We start from the raw sequence: 23,350 nt of genomic DNA on the forward strand, positions 1-23,350 counted from the left end.
AACATCTTTATTTTTTGCCTACTTTATTTCATTTTTTCAAATAAAATTTCAATCTGTACAAAGTATACTGTTACAGTATATATTTTGTAAGAATCAATGCCTAAAAGAATCACAATACTTCAATAAGCAGTACAGCAGACCTCGCTAGTTTCAGCTTTGATATTGAACAAACTCAAGCCGGCTGATGCACAACACATTTGCTTGGTTTCCACATGGTGAGTTCCCAGCACTGAGATGGGAGAACATGACAGCAAATATGGTTATATTACAGCCCAACACACGCGCTTCTTCATATGATAATATCTGCACATATGCAATACAGAATGCTCAAATTTACTTTTTAAATTGCATTTGCTTACTTTTTAGTTGGCAAAATTCAACATTCTTGAATGGGGTCCCCAAACAGTGCAAAGTAATGATATTCTACTATATATTGGCACATTTCCAATAAGGATTAACTTGTAAACTCAAAGAATATCAACAACTTCATCCTAAATTTTAACTAATGTACATCTGGTCCATTTAACCAAAGTCATTTTGGAAAGATATTAAAGAACAATTCTATTTCTGAAAGGATATTGTTTTGACCATTCTTTAAAGATAAATTTTTAAATTGTCATTAAAATGTTTTATTATAAAAATTTTACAAACTTGATTAGAAATTTCAAGATGATGATTCACAGCAGACAAATACAAACTTTATATTCCAACAATACCTACTCTTAGACTTTCAAATAGAGCACAATCATGTCAGCTGTGTGAACTAAAATTCTGAACAGTGTACTAAATTTATAAGTGGTGCTGGGTCTAGCAAGTGTAAATACACAGTATATTTCAATGAAAAGAATTGTCTTCTTTATACTTTATTTGTTTTCCCATAAGGAAACATTAATGTTTACATTCTTTAATAAAGTTAATCTTACATCAGAATATAACTTAATACTGTCAGCAACAGGGACCACACACAGTAAATAAGAAGCACATTTAAAATAAGTCTGAATTCACATAGATTAACATTTGTTGGTTAATAAAATATTGACAGTATTACAATCTTACAATATTTACAGTAAGAAAAATCTAGAGTAATATATACCTTTCACAGCAGGATTCCTTTTAAAAATTTCTTCCAGTTTGGGATTGTGTATACACAAAAAGCTCAAAATAAAGCAACTCTGCAATATAATCTTAAAATAATGGCTACTAGGGGGATATTCTATCACAACCATTGAAAATAATGGTGACTTCTCACGGAGTCTGTGGCATCTGAGAACCCAGTTAATTAACCAAAGTCTTGCTCAAGCCAGCCTCAGTTACCCAGATTAAAGCTGCAGAACTCCGGCCTTCCCTGACCGCTGAAAACCCAACTGATTTCCTCATCATGCTATAAGAAAAGAGGGAAAATTGGTTTCAGCTCATACCTCATGGCTGGAAGCTTCCGGCCAGTGCACATTCCCTAAATTATGCTTTAAAAAGGGCCAATTTCATCCCTTTGGCATCACAAGAGTCCATCCTCCCATCACAGTGCATCCTGATACCAAGCTCACTCATTCCTCAACCCTTGTGCATTGAGATAAAGCATGAACTTGGCCCATATAATACACACCAGTATCTTAGAGACTTGGGACCGGGGGCAAAGAAACAGACTAGTGTAGTTTGCATTGAGATCAATAGGAAAAATGGGAAGTGATGCACATTTCCAATTAGAATGACAAGAAGACCCACATCCCTAAACTGGAACTTGGCCAGGGCATCAGAGTTAGCACCCCCTCTCTGAGTACCACAAGCAATTCACGTGTGTGCTCTGGGCCTCCACTAAGAGAGAGCATCTACATTAACACAGTATGGGACATTAGTTCAGTGATGACTCCCAAGAAAGCAGATACAATTCTTGAAACTGGGGCTGTCTACAACACCTGAGGTCAATCATCTGAGCTGTGACCTGTCCCAACCCTGCTCACTTTATCTGATGGGCACAGAGCACTCAGGGATACGGCTGCTGGCTACTTTGGACTCTAGATCTCACAGGTAATCAACAGGTATCTGGGATTGAATTAGCAAACTGTACCATGGCTCCTTAAACAGACACTGTCAGGTTTGAAATCATGTCAAGCATGAATCTTCACTGTCAGGTCAGAAATCAAAGTGGGAGTCTTCCCACATTAGCCAAGGTTATTTTGTCAAAACCTTAGAGGAGTTGGACAGTTTTTCATGTTGCAAGTGATTAGTGTACTTATTTCAGTCAAGGTGGATTGACAAACCAGACTGATCTATTTAGTTTAGTTTTTGATTCTTACATATGTGCTAACCCAAAGTTGTTGTATTTGGGTTAAATACACTGACAGAGAAAATTCAAACAACAAAAGTTTCAGCAAACTTCTGTGGCATATTCTTTTTGGAAGTCAATGCAAGATCTAAGGTATTTCTACCCAACAAGGTCTGTTTAAGTGTTTAATGTTACTTCCTTTATGGTCCTATACAGAATGCTATCACTTCTATATAGGTCTGAATGCTGCTCCATGTAGATTCCTTCTGTATATCTAAAAATATATACTTCTCAGTAGTTCAGTACATGGTTAATCTTCCCACAGAGGAAGATTTTTGTAATTACATGTTTCAAAGTAGAAAAACATCTCCTTTCTAAGAAAGGAAATATACTTTCCTATTGTACACTTTTGAATAAGCCCAAAGGCATGCACCAAAAATCATTAAAACTAACACATGCATTAAAATGGTGTAGAGTTAGACTTAAAGTGCTGCTTCTCAATTTTTAAATTTGACTAAATTTGACATTTTGTCAGTTGTTGACTCAAAGATCTCCCCCCGCCCCACACCCCATCCTGTGGCATCAAGAAAGTAAAAACTATGCATAAATCTTTAAACTATTATTTATATGGGGGAGAGAATGGATATATCAACTATCCTATTTATAAACTGGATTCCCAGTTTCAAATAAAATCAGTATTTACTGGTAAAAATTGTCAAAGCTAATTTACCCAAACAAATATTTCTAGTAAATAATGTTCTACATAAAGGATAATTTACTTTGGTTTTATGCACCTTCTCAAAAATAATACTAGTGTCCCATACGTATATCAGCAAACTGATGTGTTCCAGCAGTTGTAAGGCAAATCTTTTTTTCCCTAGTGACATCTTGTTTCCCAACAGACAAAACTAAAATCTTTTGGTGAGGAAGGGGTTAAGATAATGGCTAACCCCTTGGCATCCTGAGCATTGTGGTTTATCAAACTCTACCCTGCTAGAAGCTGTCAGGCACCCTGACCCCTGCCTTGAACCAAAAATGGCTCCCATGTCTAAAGATGCCCTGACTCCTTTTAAGTAGCTCTCAGAATTTTGCTTCTTTTTTCTTTCTGTCTGGATGTTAAAATGTCTAACAAAGCTTGTTGCAATGTCACATTTTGCTAGTGGGGCCACCATCTAATAACTGCAATCTGAAATGTTTTAAGACAATAGTTAGTTCCTAATTTTTATCAAATATTTGCATTAGAATGTTCTTTATGGAGTTTACTTGGAGCATAGATCCTTAACTTAGGTTTCAGAAGATGTGATGCCCCTGAGGCTGTATGCAAAATTATGTGTATGTGCATTTTTTTCCTGGGGACAGGGTCCATCACTTTTGTCAGATTATCAAAGGTATCTGTGATTCCCCCAAAAAGGATCACGGGACTTAAGAGGGATACCCGTAATTCATTTTATACCATGATTGGGAACTGGGAGCACAAAATGAAAAAGAACCTCCAAAAAGGGTTGAGGGAGGCAAATGTTGATCATTTATTCACACTTGGGAAATAATTACTTTAAACTAGGAAAAAGAACTAATTAAGCTGGTTAAACTCCATTTAAAAATAAAGCCACTTTAAAAAATTTTTTCATTTTCCGTATGTGGTAAATTTAGTCTCCAAGAAAAAGTTTGGGGATTGAATTTCCCTCTTTTCCTAAAGAAAAATGATAGATATAATGCTGAACATCACCCACGTTTAAAGACCTAACAACATAAAACTTAGGTAACTCTAATGATGTAAGCCTTTAACTTGTGATTTGTATAGGATTATGTAGAGTCAAATCCACATCTATTAACCTCTATTCCCCCAGACTGGTTTATAGTTAGACAACTACAATTCCACTAGATAAACTTAAAATCTAGACAGTGGAAGTTGTCTTATAGTCAAATTAAAAACAAAGCCACGGGTTCCACAACAGAATCTGGCCACAAACATTCACACCATGTTATAGAGGACATTCTCATTTCAAATACACCATCAAATTTTCAACAGAATTTTCAAATACCAGATCCAGAATGACTAGCAAAACATGCTGAGAGGAGCACGTCAAGAATTAAAACACTACCATCCCTTCTCCCCAGAAACACATTCGGGCATTCTGAAAATAAGCAAGATCTGAAAAAGGCCGCTTACTTGTTAGTTTTAAGTATGTAAAAATTATGGGAAAGGGAATATAAAATGAAACAATGAAATAACTTATAAAAAACAATTTCAGCCAAAAACACATCTCTCTGTTCTATTGACAAAACTGTCAAATCTCTTTTTTGCAATTATAAACACTGTGTTACACAATCTCACTAAGACAAAAAAATATGCTTACAGGTACACTTTTTGTTCTTTCCTTTTAGAGAACACCTCTGAGGTTATAAGACTGCCTCTGGTTAAAATAAAGTCTCTTATCCCTTGCTGCACCCTTCCTCAAAAAATGAGTCAATTCTGAATTCCAAAAAGGAATAGTCATTTAAGCAATTCTTTCAATACCAGTTATATCATATAGACCATGAGGAAACTATATGAACATCATGGAAAACTACATGAAAGAGGCAGATGCCACTGCCACCCACTTCACTTCCAGTTTTTTAAGCATGTACCCAGTAAGACTCAGATCTCATTGACTAAAGTGGAAACAAACCAACACTCCAAAACCAGGCTATCTGAGGCTGGAAGCTAGATCTCAAAGCTATATCTATCCTAAGCTTTTACTTTATTTAAAACGTTTAATAAAGCTCACATTTACAAAGAATTTTATTGGCAAATCAAGGACCTTATTAAAATATTTATCAAAACAAATTTCTGTATTACATAGCTAAGATTAAATATTTTCTTGGCTTTAAAAAGTATATTTAATTGCATATACATTTTGCTTTGGGAGGGATATTGAAAACATAATTCTGCAAGAAATTAGAAAAGACTAGAAACAAAAGTGAAAGTGACTAGTCTTAACTTTCAAAAAATCAAGTGCAAAGATAAATAGTGCAAATAATGAAAAATAGAAATTTTATAGGCAACTTTACATAGTCTTTCCTACTTCTGTACTTTTACATACTGACAACTTTATAAACCCTAACAACTATGCAGCATGGAAATGGGCTATCATTTATTTCCACTAACTAGACTCAAGGAAGCCTTTCAAAGACTTGTCTCACAGTTATTTAAATCACTGGTTCTTGAGACAGGTTGGGGAATTCACTTCTTTTTAAGCCAATTCCTAAAGGAAGGACTACTTAAGAAGGCTCTGCACTGACTTAAACAAGTTACAGTATGTTATTGTATTATAATTTGAAATGTGACACACACTAAAATGTGAAAATTATACTAAGTGCCAACTCTATAAAATAAGCAATATAAAAATAATCTTCCTATTGTTAATGAAGTTGACATGTATAAAAAAGAAAAATTACCTTCCGAGTACAAAATCAGAACCTATTTTTTTGACTATTTTAAAAGAGATTTTTAATATGAATGTACAGAGATCTAATTAAATGGAACTTGAAAATATATGTCAAAATCACTGGGAATAACTCATACTAGATTTGCTAACAAAGAGTTAATCCAAATATATCTGAATTATGTAATTAAAAATATCATAGCAATTCTTTATCTTAAATAATTTAAAACACCCTTGGGATTATGAGAACAGAATATGAAATGGTTATCTCACTCTACAAAAGAACATAAGAACCTCCAAGATATACTAAATTATGTAATTAACATCCACCACCAACAAACTCAGAAAGTCTACAATTTTAAAGTAAGAGAAAAAGTGGAAAAACAAACAGAAATATGAGTTTAGGGGGTATATCATCTAATTTCAGAAATACAGTATTATTGAAGGCCTCATAAAGTCCACAATGTTAAATGGTTGCCAATATTGTAAACATAAAAGAAACAGACAAGATACCTAAAATTGCAACTTGGTGCTTTTATCTGGTTTACTGTCTTCTAAGAAACTAACTGGGACCAAAGGCTAGAGTTTATGTAGAACGGAGGATCTTTGGATACAGATCTAAAGGTAAACTACATTGTGACAAGAGCCCAAGAAAATATAGTCTGTAATAATAAATATTACTGATAGTTTAAAAATGGTTAACTGTGAAAAAGTTTGAAACTTTCAACTTTTTTTTCTCAAAATAATAAGCACTTAGCACCAACTTGCCATTACCAGAAAAGCTGCCATTCCAATTTGCTATTTAAATTTGTCCCAGAAAAGTAAACATCTTATAGGTGGAAACAGATTTGTATAATGCGTTGTCGTCATCGTGATCATCATCATCATCATCATCATCATCATCATCATCATCATCATCATCATAACTAGCTACCAACAAACAGTTTTCTCTCAGTCAACAAGGGACTCGTTTTTTTTCTGGCATCACTGAAACATCCTTAGTAAAGATCAACTTAATTGTTCTTAGCAAACAACTCTTATACAAACATCATCTTAGCATCTTTTCCTAATCCAATAAAAATTCTTCCCAATTTACTTCCAAACCATTCCCTATGTACCTCTCACACCTCCATCCACAAACACTTTAAACAGCTTTCCCCTTCCTGCTCTCAAACTTCCAAACCAATGTCTCAGTTCCCAGAAACTTAAGTAAAAGACATATACTTCTTACACTCTTCAATTCAAAATTTCTTAACACTAATTTAGACACACTCTTCAAATTATCAACTTAAATCTTAAAGGGAAAACAGCAGGAAAAAACACTGCCCAATTAGCTCACAATATGGAAATCTTTCTGGATCATCAGTTAGCTATGTTCTAAGGCAGGAGTTAGCAATGTCTTTACTTCTTTTTGAAGGGGGTAAGCTTGAGTGCCACTGGCAGGCCTATGGCAAGAAGAATAAAGAAAAAGAAAGAAACAAGGGAAAAGGAGGATAGGAGAGACAAGATGTCAGATGTATAAGATAAGTGGTAGCTTAAGAGCCTCCAACAACTAATTGCACTGAAAATCGCCAAGCTACTCGAGCTGAAGGGGAGTTTGACCCAACTTCAATATGAATTTAATAAATCATTACCTGATGGTCCATCACTGTTTGAGCTAGTCTAGGTGACTAGAAGTCATTTGTGCCATAACTTTTAACTGCCACTTCACAACAAAAACATCTTTTCTTACATCTACCTAGAAGCCTTCTGCTTAACACATTTTAGATCAAAATATATACTAACAAGAATATTTCCATGTTTTTCACAAATCTAGAATAGAAGGTCTTGGTCCTTAAACATAGAAGCTTCCTCATTATTAAAGTAGACCCTAAATAAAGATAATTTTCCATTGTTACAAAAATTTAATTAGTAAATCACTAGTAATCAACAAAACAAAATATGTATTCATGAAAGCACAAAAATCTTGTGATTCCAAAATGAATAAAATATTTCTGGTTTATAAGAAACAATTTTATTTTACATATATGATCATCACCATATTTCTACCTATCAATAAGACAATGTGCCACAAAAGCAAAGGATGTCAGGAAAAAGGAAGGAAACAATAAATATCAAATGTAATATGGATATAAAATAAAAATGAATGTGTAGCTATGAAATTCTTATTTTAAAAATGTTTTTACTAAGTGACCGTTGCCATACTCAGCTTTCCTAAAGAAAAAAAAATGCTTATTTCTTTTAACCTCAAAATCTGGTAGTCAATTTGGCAGATGAATGATGACGACTTGGCTTAGAACCCATATTTTCCATATTTCATCTGGTTGTTCTTATATCTTGAAATTCTACCTGACTTGGGCTAATGCTAATCTAGATCATCTTCACCTAGCCCATATTAATTAAATTTTTATTAATTAAAAAAAAAGAGCCAAATGGCCTAGACCTTAAATTTAGGTTTTGCTTTGGGATCCAATAACTTCATAAATATGAAAATCAGCTTTTCTTAAAAGTACATCACAATGGCGGGGGATTTAGCTCAGTGGTTCTGCCGCCTGCCTTGCAGGCACAAGGACCTGAGTTCGATCCCCAGTACCAAAAAAAGTACATTGCAAAGTCTGCAAAGGTGACTCTCTGGTAATACTGCTGAGTGAAAACAGTAACTTTAACAGCAATGATCACTTTAGTTTTATTGTGTTTTTCATTACAAGTGGCCTAAATTTGATTAACATGTAATGAAGAGTATAAAAATATAATGTATGATTTAAATTGGTAAATTTAACAGAATTTTGCACAAACAACTTTGGTGAATTTATTTCCTTAAGCAATTCCAAAAAATCTTCTCTCCTATTTATTCCACTCATGACACAGTATATATACCTCCAAACTATTATGACATTCCAAGTTAGGGATAATCAAGTATAAATGTTATGCTCAGAGTCGTCACCACTTTAAATTTAAGTTGCTAAAGATGCCCCTGTTTTGGCATTCTTTACATAGCAAGATCTCACTCTGATATTCAAAAGACTTTGAAAAAAAAAAGTCATTAGATTTAGTATCTCTTTATGCAGAAGAAAATTTTATGAGTATGCTCACGTTTAAAAGAAATTATGGAACTATGAAAGCTACCACCACAACAATTCAAAAAGCTCCATTCTAAAATAGTCTGGCAGTGTGTGTGTGTGTGTGTGTGTGTGTGTGTGTGTGTGTAAAATACATGAGAAAAAAATAAGTGGGAATATTGTAAAAGAGAGGGTGAGCCATGTGTGGGAGATAAAAATAATAATGCTCATGGTGGGGTGACCATCACTAGCAGATAAACTAAATTGTCACAAAAGAAAAATGTGTTAGTTTGGAAAGTTTCAACAGTGCCAAAACAAAAAATGTTAAAGCACAGAAACAAAAATGAATGAGATAAACTTTCCAGACATCAAATTCCCTAAAAAATGAAGAAGAAAACAGCTGACATGGCATCTTTTAAAAATATACAGTATTAATTCTTAACTGACTTATAAATGATATAAAGTGCTTGGGCTATCCTGCCCTCCCAGATTCTCACTATCAACAGATTTATCTTTCCCCCTCCCTTCCACCCAAATTTAGTTCCATTTTCCTGCAGAAAAAGTATAGCATCCCTATGTTAGTAAGAAATGAAAACAGTGAGTACAACTGATATAGATCCATTGACTTTTATTACAAATGTACTTGATCACTTGGCTTCAAAAAGTTTAAAATCAATACCCTATTTTCTGTATGCCAGTACAAAGCAAACTGTTTTACAAATTAAATACCTAAAATTTTGACAAAAATATTAAAATTTGATGAAAAACAATTATAAAAATCCTTAATCTCTCTCTTCAAAAAGGAGGCAGTCTTCCCAGTCTTATTATACAACATTAATAATATTCACCATTTTTAGAATAGGTAGCTAAATTATATTTTTCTGTCAGCATAAAAAACTCTTAAACTAATAGATTTTATTTGTATATGCTCCAGTTAAGTTCATGAATGCCATCTGATTGCAATATAATCAAATATCTTTAATTGAATTCTAATTTACACATATTTAATAATTTGCATAGTTTGAAAGGGATAAAGGTTATTCTAAGACTAATTATCATAGGCTATTACAGTGCTATTTTTCAAGGCAATAAGTATTTGCGCCCAAATGAAATTATCTGTCTTCTTTAGGCAGGGTTTAAAAATACTAGCAGCTTTCTTCATTACCTGAAAAATCAAACTGGAATATTTATCCATTTCTGGATATGAAGGCCTAAAAAAAATATTGATATATTTTCCATTTTGAGTCAAATTTCAACACCTGCACAACTAGAAAGTGAGACTTATGGGTTTTTAAATTTCCCTGTTGATTTTGGTTTCTACTTTCCATGGCTTTTGAGAAGCTGGAAAACAGTTTGTCTTTCCTGACTATAGCATTCTGTTTTTCCATTTGGCAAATATGCATCTACCTCCAATCTGTATTTAGTAGAGGAAAAGCCGATATGGCTTTTCTTATGAACTTCCTTTGTTGTCAAAGGCAAATATAATGATTTCTACAGTTCTGGTTAGTTAACTTTAGCTCCCTCTGTGGCTGGATGACTGCTGCTTCTAACATCAGCATGATAAATAGGAGGTATAAATAAAAAGTAGCTTAAAAAAAGATTTGGTGATTTAAAATTAAAAAAACAACTCCACAATGAACAACACCAAACACACGTGCACGCGCACGCGCGCGCACGCACACACACACATTCAAATCTGGTGGTTGATCTCTGGGTTAAATTACTTGACAGTGTCTCTCATTTTAAAGAATGTCAATATTGAAACGCATTTCAAGTTTTCTTTTACTTAGGCAAATAACAGTTTAACCAAGCTCTTGGACCTTAATTATAAGACAGAATAGATCAATAAAAATAAGGCATACTTTTCAGGAATTAAGTTTTGTTTGCTTGTTTTTTGGCACATTTGATCATACTGTCTTTGATGCATAACACATATGGTCAAATATACCATTTTTTTTTCAGCACAAACAGGGTTTACCAACTAGTAAAATAAGAACAAGGAAAAATTCCAACATAAAACACTGAGATATAGAACCCTAGTAAAGTACTGAGCACCTGGGGTGGGGGCGTTGGGGAAAGATGAAATAGGAGAATACAGAAAGGAAGGTTGGGAACGTGTTTGGGGAGGTAAAGTGAGATGCTTTAAAAAAAAAAAAAGAGCATCTTTACAGTCACTTAAGTCTTTTTTATGATCACTTCTTAAGTCTTAAAAGATCTGCACGTGGATTTCTTAAATCCACTGACCATGAATCAGACAATGGTGTCAAAATCCTAGTTAAGATTGTGTTCAACTGTTAATAGTGTAAAGATAACTGCACAGTAAATGTGCTTCTTGATCCGGTAGGATTCCAAGCAGAATCTGAAGTCTCTAAGTTAAGAAAGGCTTCACTTTAGGTAATTCTGACCCTAAAGAAAACCTCATGAAAGAACTCACATCTTAAAGAAAGGACACTTTGCCTAAGTTTGCTGTTTTTGTTGACTTGCACTACTTATTGCTGGCTACTATGAAACACTGATCTAGGAGTACTCCAACAACCTGTAGTACAAGGTTTTACTTTAAGAAGCTATAGTAAACAAGAGACAAAATCAAAGCAATTCTCTTTCCTAATTAGTAACAGCACAGAGAATGCAATCTTTTCCATATCACAGTTAAAGTACAGTGAACAAAACAGCTCAACAAACCTTAAGACAAAAAAGTGCAGGTTATTAATGTTTACATGCAGTTGATAAGCATTCCAAATGTCACATTATGCACTGTAAAAGCTCAACTTTACTATATGGAAATAAGAAAAATGCACCTTGGGGAAGGGGAAAAGCAATTTAATCATTTCCAGTGATTTTGTAAGTAAAGAAACTCCTAACTACTGTACGGTCACCTCATATTTAACATTGTATGAATATTAAAAGCAAACAATTTAATGAGAAAATGCACAGTACAATGAAAATAGCTTGTTATTCAACACATACAGTAGATCTCAAAAACAAAGACAACACACTCAACCAGGGAGCTTAAAAATATCAAATCAAAACCCAAAGAACCAGCAGAAAAAATCCTTCAAAAAGACAACTGTTTCACCTTCCTAGTCCAATGCTTTACAATAAGAGAAGCACTGTTAACCTTCCCACTCCTACAGGTGGAGTCGTCTACATACAGCAGTTAGATCTATGTGGCTAGATTTGCCAAGAAACAATTCTATCCCCAGAACTCTGTCAGACAAGATCCAAGATCCTTTTTTTTTTTTTTTACCAAAATACTTTCTACAGAATTCCAAACCAAAATGTACTGTTTAAGGCATCTTTTTTTATAACATTTTCTCTTCACTCAAAGATGATAGTCATGCAGCAGTTTAATGATAAAAATATATTAATATTTTACTATACAGCAGCAAGAAGTTAGTTGTCAATTAAAAGCACATAAACATCTTTAAATGAAAATCTTTAAGACTATCGTTACAAACAATTTATGGAGGACACCAGCTTGGTAAAGTGCTCTCCTAAGCTTTTCATTTTCATACCCTATGCTTTGAAAATGAGTTATAGAACATACTTTTGATAGAAGGCTTGTACACTTGGGGAACACAAATACACTTAGCATAGAATGTAGCCAGTAATAACTAGCACCACAGCTACATGGAAATCCTTTACATACACCAACTTGGCTCTCACTTTTAAAACAAAACTCAGAATCCATGGCTCAGTAGGATAACTATAATTGTGTTGCTCTGCTTTTTTAACAGGTCTACATAAGTTAATAGCACTGGCAAAAAAAAAAAAAAATGATAGCTTTAGACCTCTTACAAGTTTGGGAGACAGTGCTAGTGACCACAAATAGACTCACTACCTGATGTCCAAGTACAGATTCACTGGAAATTGCTGCACGTTAGTTAAATTTTTAAAATCTTTCTACACATAATAAAAAAAATATATTATGAACAATACAAGTACATCTCATATACACAATAATAACAAAACGCCTACTCAGTCAAAGCAAACAGATGCAGAAAAATATTATGGGAGATTTCCTTTTTCTTTCTTTCTCCTTTTCCTTTTTCTATTTGAATAACTTTGGTTCCAACCATAAAAATCACAACTTAGCAAATTTCATTTAAATGCCTTTTTTAATAATTTCTTCATGTTCACAGAAGTTTCACTGACCATATTTTAAGGTCCAGATGCAATGCATATTGTATAAAAGAGAGCACTTATTGTTTACCTTGCATGAATTAAACCTACGTACCTTTAACTCTACAAACTTCTGCATAACATTTAGACAAAGCTCAGACACACAGCATGCCTAGCCCTCATATATATATACACATCTCTAATCACAGGTATATAGGATGTCAAATATACTATAATAGCCTCCATGTAAGGTTTGAAATTTGGTAACAAAATGAGAAAAACTAAAAATATTATTTTACGTGTTCTAAAATATCTCTTTTTTGTGCTAAAGTCAAATGTTAGCTCAACATGAAAAGGACTTTTATATAATTCAGCAATATTATAATCTTGACCATTTTGCAAACACTTTTAATAATAGCTTAAACGTGTACAAAAGTTCTTGGTTAATTAGGGAAATAAACACTCAGTTCTTTATATTTTTAATCAAGTAGGAAACAGTTCATATAATGTTATTACTTTTTGTATTTTTTTGTTTTTTGTTTTTAGCAGCTGCTTACTGTTTCATATGGTGGATAAAGTGGACAACATCCAGCGCTGGGTGGCAAGTCACGAGGAGAAACTGTCAGTTGGTGGAGGTTCTGTGGGTGGTGCGCCCTTGGAGTTAAGTTTTGTTTTTTTTTTTTAACTTTTAATTCTCTCTTTCTTTACAGTATATTTTCTCTGTGTCTGGCTGTGTGTTTGTGTATGCGTGTGTGTGTTTCCATTCAGTTTGATCAATCTTCTTCCCCTTCTTCCTCACCCTGCAGTAGCAGAGTGGCAGCAGCAGTCTCCTCCTGCTGCTGCTGCTGCTGGTGCAGCTGCTCACAGGCAGCCCGCTTCTCCCTCTGTTTCTCTTGAATCTTCTTCATCTCCTCCGAGTACTTGCAGAAGGTGTGTCCGAACTTGGCCCACACCTTGTAGGGCACGGTGATGGAGTTGCGGTAAGTGGGCTTTACCTCGCTCACTCGCATAAACACGCCGTACTTGTTGGAGCCCACATCGAAGAAGAAGCGCTTGTTGTCCACAGTCAAGGAGGTGCCCTCCGGCAGCTCGGCCGGCTCCTCCTCCACTCCATAGTCGTCGATGAGCTTGGCCAGGGCGTCGCGGAACTCGATGAGCCCCTGCGCGGGCAGCGCAATGGTCTGGCCCTGCGTGGAGCCCAGGCCCGGCCCCCGGTTGACCGTCTGGCGGATGCGCAGGAAGCGGCCGCGCTGGTTTTCCTTGAGATCCATGTAGTACTTGCGGTTCTCACGCACCAGGAACTCGCTCTTAAGCGCCCGGCGCGGCTCGTCCTGCGCCTGGGCCAGGTCGGGCGGCTGGCTGGGGCCCAGCTGCGCGTAGTGCTCTATGAAGTCGCCCAGGTAGTCGCGGAACTCCACGGCCACTGACATGGAGAGAGTGAGGCGGCTCTTGTTGCCGCCCGCGCCCACCTCAGCGATCTTCAGGAAGCGGCCCTTGGCGTTCTGCTTTACGTCCAGGTAAAAGCGCTTGTTCTGGATGTCCACCCGTTTGGAGGCCAGCTCCTGCGTCTCGTGCTGCAGCCCCCCCGGGGCCCCGCCGCCGCCGCCGCCACTGCCGCCGCCGCCCCCGCCGCCACCACCGCCCCCGCCGGAGCCAGAGCCTGAGCCCGGGTGCCCCAGGGAGCCGCCGGAGCCCAGCGCCGCACCACCCTGCTCGCTGCCGCTGTCTCGGTCCGCCATGATGCTGCGCTCCGCCGCCGCCGCGCCGCCGCCGCCAGCCGCTCCGCCCGCCGCCTCAGTCGCCTCAGCCGCCGCCGCTGCTTTCCCTCCCCGGCTCCGCCTGCTGCCGCCGCAACCCCCACAGCCAGTCAGCCACTCTCGCGAGATCTGCGGGAGAGACGAGACAGACGAGACCCGGTAACAGGGCACTGACTCCCCAGTACAGTAGCAGGGTGCCCTACTGTACGCGCCCACCCGCCCGCCAGCACGTGATCCGCGCCCTCTCCCTGATGTCGGCCCCCAGTCCACTCTCCCGCCCGCCCGCCAGGCGGCGCCCACCGGCCAGCCCTCACCCTAAACCCCTGGCTGGGGGTGGGGAGGGAGCGGGTTGAGCCGCGTCGCAGCTCTGCTGCCCCCACTGTGCCACCACCAGCACCGCTGTGGCTGTCGCTGTTAGCCAGACCCTAAGAGGCCTTGACCCAGGGAGTTTCGGGACTAGGGTGAGAAGGGGTCTCCCATACTAAGCACAGGGAAGAGGACTGGGCTCCGCTTTCCCGTGACCCCCAAAGAGAGGATGTAGGAGGAGGGGCCTGCGCAGCGCAGCAGAGCCAGCCGCAGAGAGGGGACACCGAGTCACTGCCACCCCCTCCCATGCGGGCCTCAGCCAAACCCAGACCCAAACCCAGACAGGCCTTCCCGTCACCCAGCTTGGTAGTCTCCTACCGCAGAACCCAGGCCCCCTGGCCGCAGAGGCAGGCGAGGAAAAGGAGGCGGTGCGGTGGTAGTAACCCTTAGCTGCAGAGAGGGCTGCCGGGGATGAGGACGGGGCTCCGGCAGCAGTGGCGCGGAGCAGCAGACACCTAGCCTGTCCCTCCCTTCTCCCTCCCCTCTCTCCCGCCGCTCCCCCTCCCCGCGCAAGGCAGCGGCTCTGGCCTCAGATGATCCCGCTCCCCCCTCCCCCCAACCGCAGCCCCGCACAGTCGGGCGGGCGGGCGCACTCACCGGCGGGGGGGGGGCGGGGGGGCGGGGGCGCTGAGCGGAGGACAGTAGCCGTACCAGGGCCTGGGTGCCCGCAGTGCCTATTCCCGTAGGCTCTGCCCTTACTCCGAAACAGCAATCAAAAAGAAACCCCACACTCACCCAAAAATCTGCAATCAGCCCCCCTGGGACCACGGCAGCCAGCCTGCCCCCCCCCCGAGATTTGGGCAAGGGGGGCACCCTGCTTAGGGCAGAGCCCAGCCTGGGTTGCCGGCCAGCTCTGCGGATGAACCAGGCCCTGCTGGGCATTTAGACCCTAACCCACTATTCTTACTCTCTGGAAGGACCCAGAATGGAGGAGAAAACCAAGAAGGCTTTCGGAAATTCATGAGCTAAAAATGTCAGGAATTTCCTGGGAAACGCACTTCCTTACGGGATTCATTAAAGCAGGTTCGCTTGCTTGCCCCTTTTACTCTTTCTCCCAGAAACGTGTTGAGGAGAGACCCCTCACCCAATAAAACATTAAATGGTCGCTGGTTTTTACACAGACAGCTAGGCTACCAACCATTAATTAGCCAATGAATGTTTGGAGGGTGACAGCTAAACAGGATCCTCTCGTAATGGAAAGGAGTTGGGGGGGGGACTCAGAAATCATTGGTTTCTTTCTTCCTAGACCTCATGCATAATATAGGGCCTATTTTACAACTTCCAGGTAGGTAATAAGTGCTTACACTGCCTCTTGCAGTGTACAGCCCTGGCAGCTGTGGGAAGGCTAAGGCCTATCTCCAGGGGACCCCTGCCAATTCCCCTATATTCCCCCACCACCTTCGGCTAGGGGCTAAGAGGATTATGCAGATTTACCCCTGGCTTTCTGATGCATAGATTGCTGACTTCATCCTGAAAGTGTACCTATTCTATCTGTAGGTTCCACTCCCATTGAACATCTCTACCTTTTCCCCCAAAGTAAGACTTGCCTCCCCTACTCTTAGCTTCAGAAAAAATGATTACATGGTTACCCCAAAGGAGGGAGAGGGATGCTGATCAAGAAACCAAGAACAGTTTAGGGCATAAACCTTGTTAATACCTGAGCCCTCAAAGCCCCTAAAATATCTGTTCACTTCTTGGGGAAACCTGTTAGGTATTTGGGGCTTCTTTTTTTTTTTTTTTTTCCCTCATAGCAAGAGCCTCATTCTACTCAGCATCAGCTATTTCAGCTCTAGGCTAAAGCTATTTCCCACTAAAGAACCTTGACTACCAAAGAGCGAACTGGGTTAGTCCTGTGAACCAGCCTCAGAACCATCCCCTATCTCCAGTAGTCTCTGAAATGGTTCCCCTAAAGGGCAGGCTCATCCAGAGAAAAACCCAGGGGTTGGGCCTCAAAAAAAACTTCTCCTTAATTTGGGTGCAATCTCTAGTACCACACATGGCCCCCTCAGTGCTGAATATTGTGCACTCCCTCTCCTATTCCCAAATCTGTTGGGAAGGAAACACAAGAACTTTACTTCTTACTAAACAAAAATACCTGGGTGAAGAAGCAGTGGCTCCTCCAGGCTCACGAAGTAGCGATCAGGACCCTGGATAGACCCCGACCGCGGCAGCAGGGAAAAAGCTGAGTAGCAGCAGTCTCTAGAAATAGGGCGGAGTGTTAAGCTCCCACTCCTAATCTAAGGCTAACATCCAGTGAAGTCTGATCTAAAAAGGTTGCTGCTGGTCTTCAAGGGTTTACTTTGTGATGAACCAAACCCTTGGACCCAGAGATCACAAAGCAGAAGCAACAAGGCCAAAGTTATTTCAATGAGGGGTCCTGCCTGTTGGTCCTTGCCATTCTTCCGTGCTTATGTTCCCATACTAGGGACAGAAGCTGGTATATTCAAAACTGCCTGCCTTACTGGCCTAACTTTGTAGTTGAATTTCTTGTCCTCTTTCCCAAACATTTACATATAGAGAGAGGTTCTGAAGCATTTTGGATTTGGGAGTGCCCTGATTTTCTGAGAAAAAGCGATTGTCACCAGGAATTAACTTCTTAGTTCCCCATCGCAGAAGCAACTGATGAATTTCTAGACAGAACACAAATTAAATATCATTTGCACACTTAAACTTGGAATTTTAAGCGAAAAATCAGCAAATGACTGAGCCCTGGATCTCTCTACATATCTTTTATGTATTTATTTTATACTATTCATTATATATGTATACAGTTTCTGCCCTTATATGCCAGCTTCTATTCTACTTTACACATGCATGCATGCCTTTTCCAAAACAATTCAATGATAAACTGGATAGCATACTTTCACAACCCATTTTCACTACTGAAACAAGAGGGTTAATTTCAGGATAAGCCCGTATATATGGGCTTTTTCTTAGACTAGGAGGTGAAAGTCGGCTTTCTTTAGGCTGTTGCACAATAGCCTTAAAAAGCAGCCTCAGAGGAATGAATACTAACTTGTAGAAAAGTCTTAAAAGAAGTTTAGAATGTTACAAAAAATTGTAACATTGACGATCTATGAGAAAATTTATGAATTTAAAAAGGCTTCTAGCCATCTGTTGATTACCTAAACAGATACTAACTTACTGAATGAAAAACCTGTACTAGCTTTCAGTTTGAATTTGTTACTTCAAAACAACTAGTTGCAAAACTAAATCTACAATTTCATTACAGTGTAGGAAAGGTAAAAGGGAAACGAAATATATTATGTAGCAAATTAATCTTGTTAATGAAAAAAATAAAAAATATTCCCTTTGTCCGCAAAATATGATTACATTGAAAAAACCTGGTAAGCATCTCTACGTTTCTTGAACCCTTTTATTGACACTATACACACAATTTGCAGAGCATAAACACTATTTTATTTTAATCCCACTACGTATTTAACAAATTCTTACAAAAATTTTTGCACAAGGAAACAGAACAAAAAGGGAAAAGCCTCAGTTTTCCTCAGCGTGAACTACAGGTGATTCTGAAATAATCTAGCTCAACTTTTGTTTTTAAAAGTAAATATCAACACACATTTATAAAATAAACTTGAGAGAGGGTATCTACTTTTGGTTAGTAAAAGCCTTTTGATTATAGTTTCCAAGAGAAACAATGTATTCATATTTTACCAGAGCACACATTTCCAAAATAAAAGAGAACATTAGAATTTGTTTTCAAGTTCTAGATGGGTTAAATCAGACAGTTATCTTCAATATTCCAGTCATTAAAACTAACTGGAATGTTGTACTTCAAATGTTCAAAGTTGACGAATTACCCATTTCATTTCTCTACAAAGAAAATTAAGGAAAACTCTCAATAAATCTTAACATTTACCATCACGTTATAGTTCCAGCATTTCACAGATCTTTTTAAAAAAGCATGTCCCCTTTCTATAGCTCAACTATTCTTGAAAATTATGCCTTTTCCATGCTATATTTAATCTTTACGAATAAAGATATGAATTAAACATTTAAAATCTGAAGAGAAAAATTCATGTGATAGAATCTTCACATTTCCCAAATGTTTTCATTTTAAATATTTGCATAAGAATTAAATAAATTTAGAATACATTCTAAATTTGGTACTTTTATCATTTCAGAGAACCCGACATTTTATGTAGTCAAAAGGTCCAAACAGAACGGATTCAAATGTCAAAAGCTTTCTCTTCCAGCTGACACTTAAATGGTTTTACTAGTACTGTACTCAAAGGAATGAAATCAGCAACTCTCCACACACTGTAAACACTCCAATTTTCAAAGCCGCAATTCGCAAACGTCAGTTGGGAGAGGGTAGAGGGGGTCTTGAAACAATCTCCAAATTTCCTTTCCCCTCTGACAATCTACCAAAAGATGTCAAACCAAATCCAGCCAAATCAAGCCTATTTGTAAAGCACTGGGACCTCCCTTCCAAGGACACGGGACACAAGCATAGGCACTGCTTCCAAAAGCTGCCTAAAGGCGCCTGGCCCCAACCGAAAGGTTAAGGAACCCAGATCAGAACCAAGTAGAACTCTCAAGGGAGTCCCGAAGGAACAATGGAAACGAAGATGGCATTTATTCAGGGGTCGACAGCTACGAACCAAAGTTACCCAGCCGCTCTCGGGGCCTCTCTTTACCAAAGTTCAGACTTACGGTAAATGCGTTTGTGGGGTCCCTTCCCCTATAAACACCACAGCCTGCCTCTGGGGCCCACTGTCGTTATAAAAGGGAAGACCTTCATATCCTTCCCTTTTGCCTCCTGACAAAGGCAGAAGAGACTGTTGAGCTGATCTAGCTCTGTAGGACAGTAAAAATGCCTTGTCCGGACCACCCATCCTTGGGCCTGGCTTCACTTGCAATGTCAGCACCAATGGGTTTTTGCTTTTTTTGTTGTTGTTAAACAACGCATCCTGGGCGGGTGTATTCAATGGGGGGGGGTGAGCAGAGAAGTGGAGGGTTTGGTAGTGGAGTCTAAATCATGGAACCTTGCTTCTTCCTTCAGGGTTGGCATGCAGGGAGTGTTGGCCACGTCTAGCGCACTGTCCCAGGCCCCAGGGAAAAGGTGGTCTGGGGAAATGGGGTTCAGGGATTGCTAAGAAACCGGCATTACTGGTGGTCTCCAGTGCCTACGGAGGTGGGGTTTTTTTTAAGGGAGGGTTGTGTTATTTTGTTATCTTTCGGGGGTAGGAGTGGGTTCATTCCTCGCTGCGAGGCGCGGGAACGGGGGGGGGGGCGAGTTGCTGCACTGCCTGGGTCCCGGAGAGGGAGGGTGCAGGAAAGTCTGCAATGGTCCAATGATTATTCCCCGGCTGAGAGCAATTAGAGGGGACGAGGTGGGCGGCACCTCGAGCTGTGGCAGCGGCAGCCAGGAAGGTCGCGAGGGGCTTACCCGGGCGGGCGCTGTCCTGCGGCAGGTGAGGGAGGGCGCAGGCTGGAGGGAGGGAGGGCGCGCGCGGCGGGCACGAGGAAGGGGGGAGGGGAGGGGAGGAGGGCGCGCGGGCGCGCACACCTGTCCTGGACAGCGGCGCGAGCCGAGCTGCGCCTCACTCCGGCTCTGCGGGTTGAGAAGGGAGAAGGGAGAAGGGCGGGCAGGCGGGGGCGGGACGCCGAGGGGAGGAGGAGGAGGCAGCGGCTCGGACGGCTGGGTCGGCTCTCGCTCGTCTCCCTCCCGCGGGCTAGTCCGGCTCACACCCTGCTTCTCCAGCTCACTCACAGCCCCCTTAGGCTCTCCCTCCTCCTCCTCCTTCCCCTGCGGGATCCGCTCGCCGCCGCCGCCGCCGCCGCCGCCGCCGCCGCCGCCGCAGACGGCAAGTCGTGGCAGCCAGACGTCGTCGCGTAACCCGGCGCTCCGTGCGTGACTCCAGGCGACGTCAGCGCGCGCTCGATACCCCCCCCCCCCCCGCTCTCGCTCGCGCCCTCCGCTCTCGCTTCTCTGTTTCAGCGGCTGCCACCGAGTCGGCTGCGGAACGCGATCCCTCCGCCCCCCTCGCGCGCGTGAGCGCGCCCTCTCTGTCGCTGGCGCGTCAACATCCCGCGGCCCAAGCCTGTGGCTCGACTGAAGAAGGGGCTGTCTAGGTCCCTGCGGCTCACACTTCCTCCACCTACCGCCCAGAGCGCCCCAAGGACTACTTACCTCTCATTGGGCTTCAGAAGGCCGAGGCCAGGCTTTCGCAGGGATAGAACACTGAAGGGCCTGCGCCACCTTCAATTTAGGGCCCTCAGAGTCTTTGCGGCTGCCGCCTCCACCTCGTCACGCCCCCCCCCCCCCCCGTTACTCTGGCCGCAATAGAGCCTTTCATCTCCGAGGAGGGTCTCACCTTGGCCTTCAGACACCCGCCGAGAGGGACTGGGAGGGCAGAATTAGCATAAAGAAAGAGGCTAGACCGTGTCCAGGCTCCGGCCCCACGAATCCTCTACAGGAAGTGTAGAGTTGCTGCCCAGCCTCCCACGTTCTGTAGGTGAAGCCGGACCCCTTTGAGGGAATGGGACTAAGGACAAAACCCTGATAAATATTATTTATGCATCCTCGGGCTAAGAGGGAAAAAGTAAAAGGTACGAGTTAATTTTCATAAACTTACACAACAGTCAAATGCAGAACTATAAAATGTTCTTTAAGACCATTTACTTGAAATCTTAACCAAATTTGTTAAGATTTTTGGTGCACGGTAACGCTTGCCTTATGTGCTTTCACAGCTCAGTCCTTTACCACTACCGAGCATAGAAGTAGCATGGATCGTGTAGTAATTGTCTCCTACCAAATAGAGAGCTGCCTTCACCTTTGTAATTAAATAGATCTCCAAAAACTCAATCTGTTACTTATGGAAACGGAGGTACTGGGCCGGCTTAAGTAACTGACTATATTTTATATTGAAGTTACTTTGCAAAACACCACAAATACTCTTTTGTTAGACAATAGTAGACTTCTAAACTCACTAAACGTGGGAGATAAGTAGGAGTGAGATGTGATTAACTTCATTTTGTGAAGTTACCTAAAGGTAAGTCACTTGACAAAATTTCAAGGAGTCTGTCACCAATGAAGGGGAAAGCCTAGGTCTGTTTATCATTTACTTTACCCACTAAACCAGAAATCCTTCAGTTGTTTTCCTTCAGGTGATTTTTCAAAGCCCCCTTATTAGCTATAAGGCAATGTCTCTTAGCCTGGCTGAGAAAAATGAGAGAACTCTGAAAGGTTTGAGTTTGAAATATTGTGTCATAGAAAATGATAGCTCAGCAATAAGTTATTGTGAAAAAATTCAGCTTCCATCCTTAACAACAAAATGCTCATTAATCCCTAGTTAGAGATGAGAACATATTTGAGATTGGTGGGTCATTGCCTTTGAATTGCTTCTTTATTCACCTCAACTTTAGGTGGCAGCACTGCTATGTGAATACTATCTTTAAAACTATAGTCTTCTGCAACTTGATATCCTAAAGAATAAATGCTTCCATATGTATTGTGGAGATTAGAAACTGGTGAAAATATGAAATCAGAGCTGAGAATCAGAACACTTAGGAGGGTTCTGGAGGAGAAAAATCAGAAAGGCTGTCAGAATTTAAGTTTAAGTTTAAAGTTGCTAGTTGTATAGTTGCCAATTCACTAACTGCAATTTTTAAATTCAGGTGCAGTTTTTCCTCAAACAGCATCAAGCTTCTGATGATTCCAAACAAGACTTTATTGTTAATCCTTGTTGAAGACAACTCTTCTCACCTTCTTTCCGGGCTTTTCTTTATTGTTCATATACAAAACAAACTGCTATCACTCAGACTTAGACAAATGAGAAGACAAGCTGAACTAGATATAAAATGGTAGCATTTTAAAGACAATTCTGTATCTTTGTTTGTTTGGTACTGGGCATCGAACTCAGGACCTTGTGGTTTCGAGGCAGGCACCAGAACCACTGAGCTAAATCCCCAGACCTGACAATTCTGTATCTTAATTTCTCCCTCATTTTTTGAGGATGGTAAGTTGTGACATGTGGGGGTTATTTGAATCAAGTATTTTCTAAGTAGGACTTTGTCATAATTAATTTTATGTATTTACAGTAGTCCTCCCTATGCCCTTTTATCCAAGTAACCCCCCCAAAATGAATGTACATTTATTTCAAAATAGACTGCTTTAGATTTACTATGGAAACACAACCCCCATGGAATATAGAGGTATGACAATCAGAAATGGGAAATCAAATTATTTCTTGGTAGAGAATAAATTGTTAATAAAATCTTTTTTGATGACAGCTCCCATCTTTATCAAGTCAAACTAAGAGAAGGAGTCTCAAGCAAATCAGTAGTTCTCAAACTCAGCAGTGTTATGTTAAGATTTTTAAGCTTTCTTGT

General features: G+C 40.4%; 2 protein-coding genes across 6 annotated transcripts; both read right to left on the reverse strand.

Annotated features, from left to right (window-relative positions):
• Positions 1-6: 6 nt before the first annotated feature.
• Igip (IgA inducing protein) lies at positions 7-311 on the reverse strand. Its single transcript, XM_087180790.1, is given in 2 exon segments — positions 7-281; positions 284-311. Coding segments are annotated over 2 exon segments (159 nt in total). The 3' UTR covers positions 7-150.
• On the reverse strand, positions 7-21,244 carry Pura (purine rich element binding protein A). 5 transcript variants are annotated; one of them, XM_087180789.1, is made up of 2 exons: positions 21,150-21,244; positions 7-14,755 (listed from the first exon to the last, which is right to left on the reverse strand). In XM_087180789.1, the coding sequence occupies exon 2, from the start codon at positions 14,606-14,608 to the stop codon at positions 13,643-13,645; it is 966 nt and encodes a 321-aa protein (XP_087036915.1). In that variant the 5' UTR covers positions 14,609-14,755; positions 21,150-21,244; the 3' UTR covers positions 7-13,642. The 5 variants fall into 5 exon arrangements, with proteins under 5 accessions (XP_087036915.1, XP_087036914.1, XP_021111573.1 ...); XM_087180788.1 differs by lacking the exon at positions 21,150-21,244 and adding an exon at positions 20,526-20,645; XM_021255914.2 differs by lacking the exon at positions 21,150-21,244 and adding an exon at positions 20,406-20,541.
• Positions 21,245-23,350: the final 2,106 nt, after the last annotated feature.

Source organism: Heterocephalus glaber, unplaced genomic scaffold (assembly GCF_053883595.1).
Source record: "Heterocephalus glaber isolate CG9 unplaced genomic scaffold, H.glaber_assembly_v1.0 deba00001465, whole genome shotgun sequence".
Lineage (NCBI taxonomy): Eukaryota > Metazoa > Chordata > Mammalia > Rodentia > Bathyergidae > Heterocephalus > Heterocephalus glaber.

Coding starts and splice junctions, on each gene's coding strand:
- Pura (XM_087180789.1), bottom strand. CDS start 14,608: ATGGCGGACCGAGACAGCGGCAGCGAGCAGGGTGGTGCGGCGCTGGGC.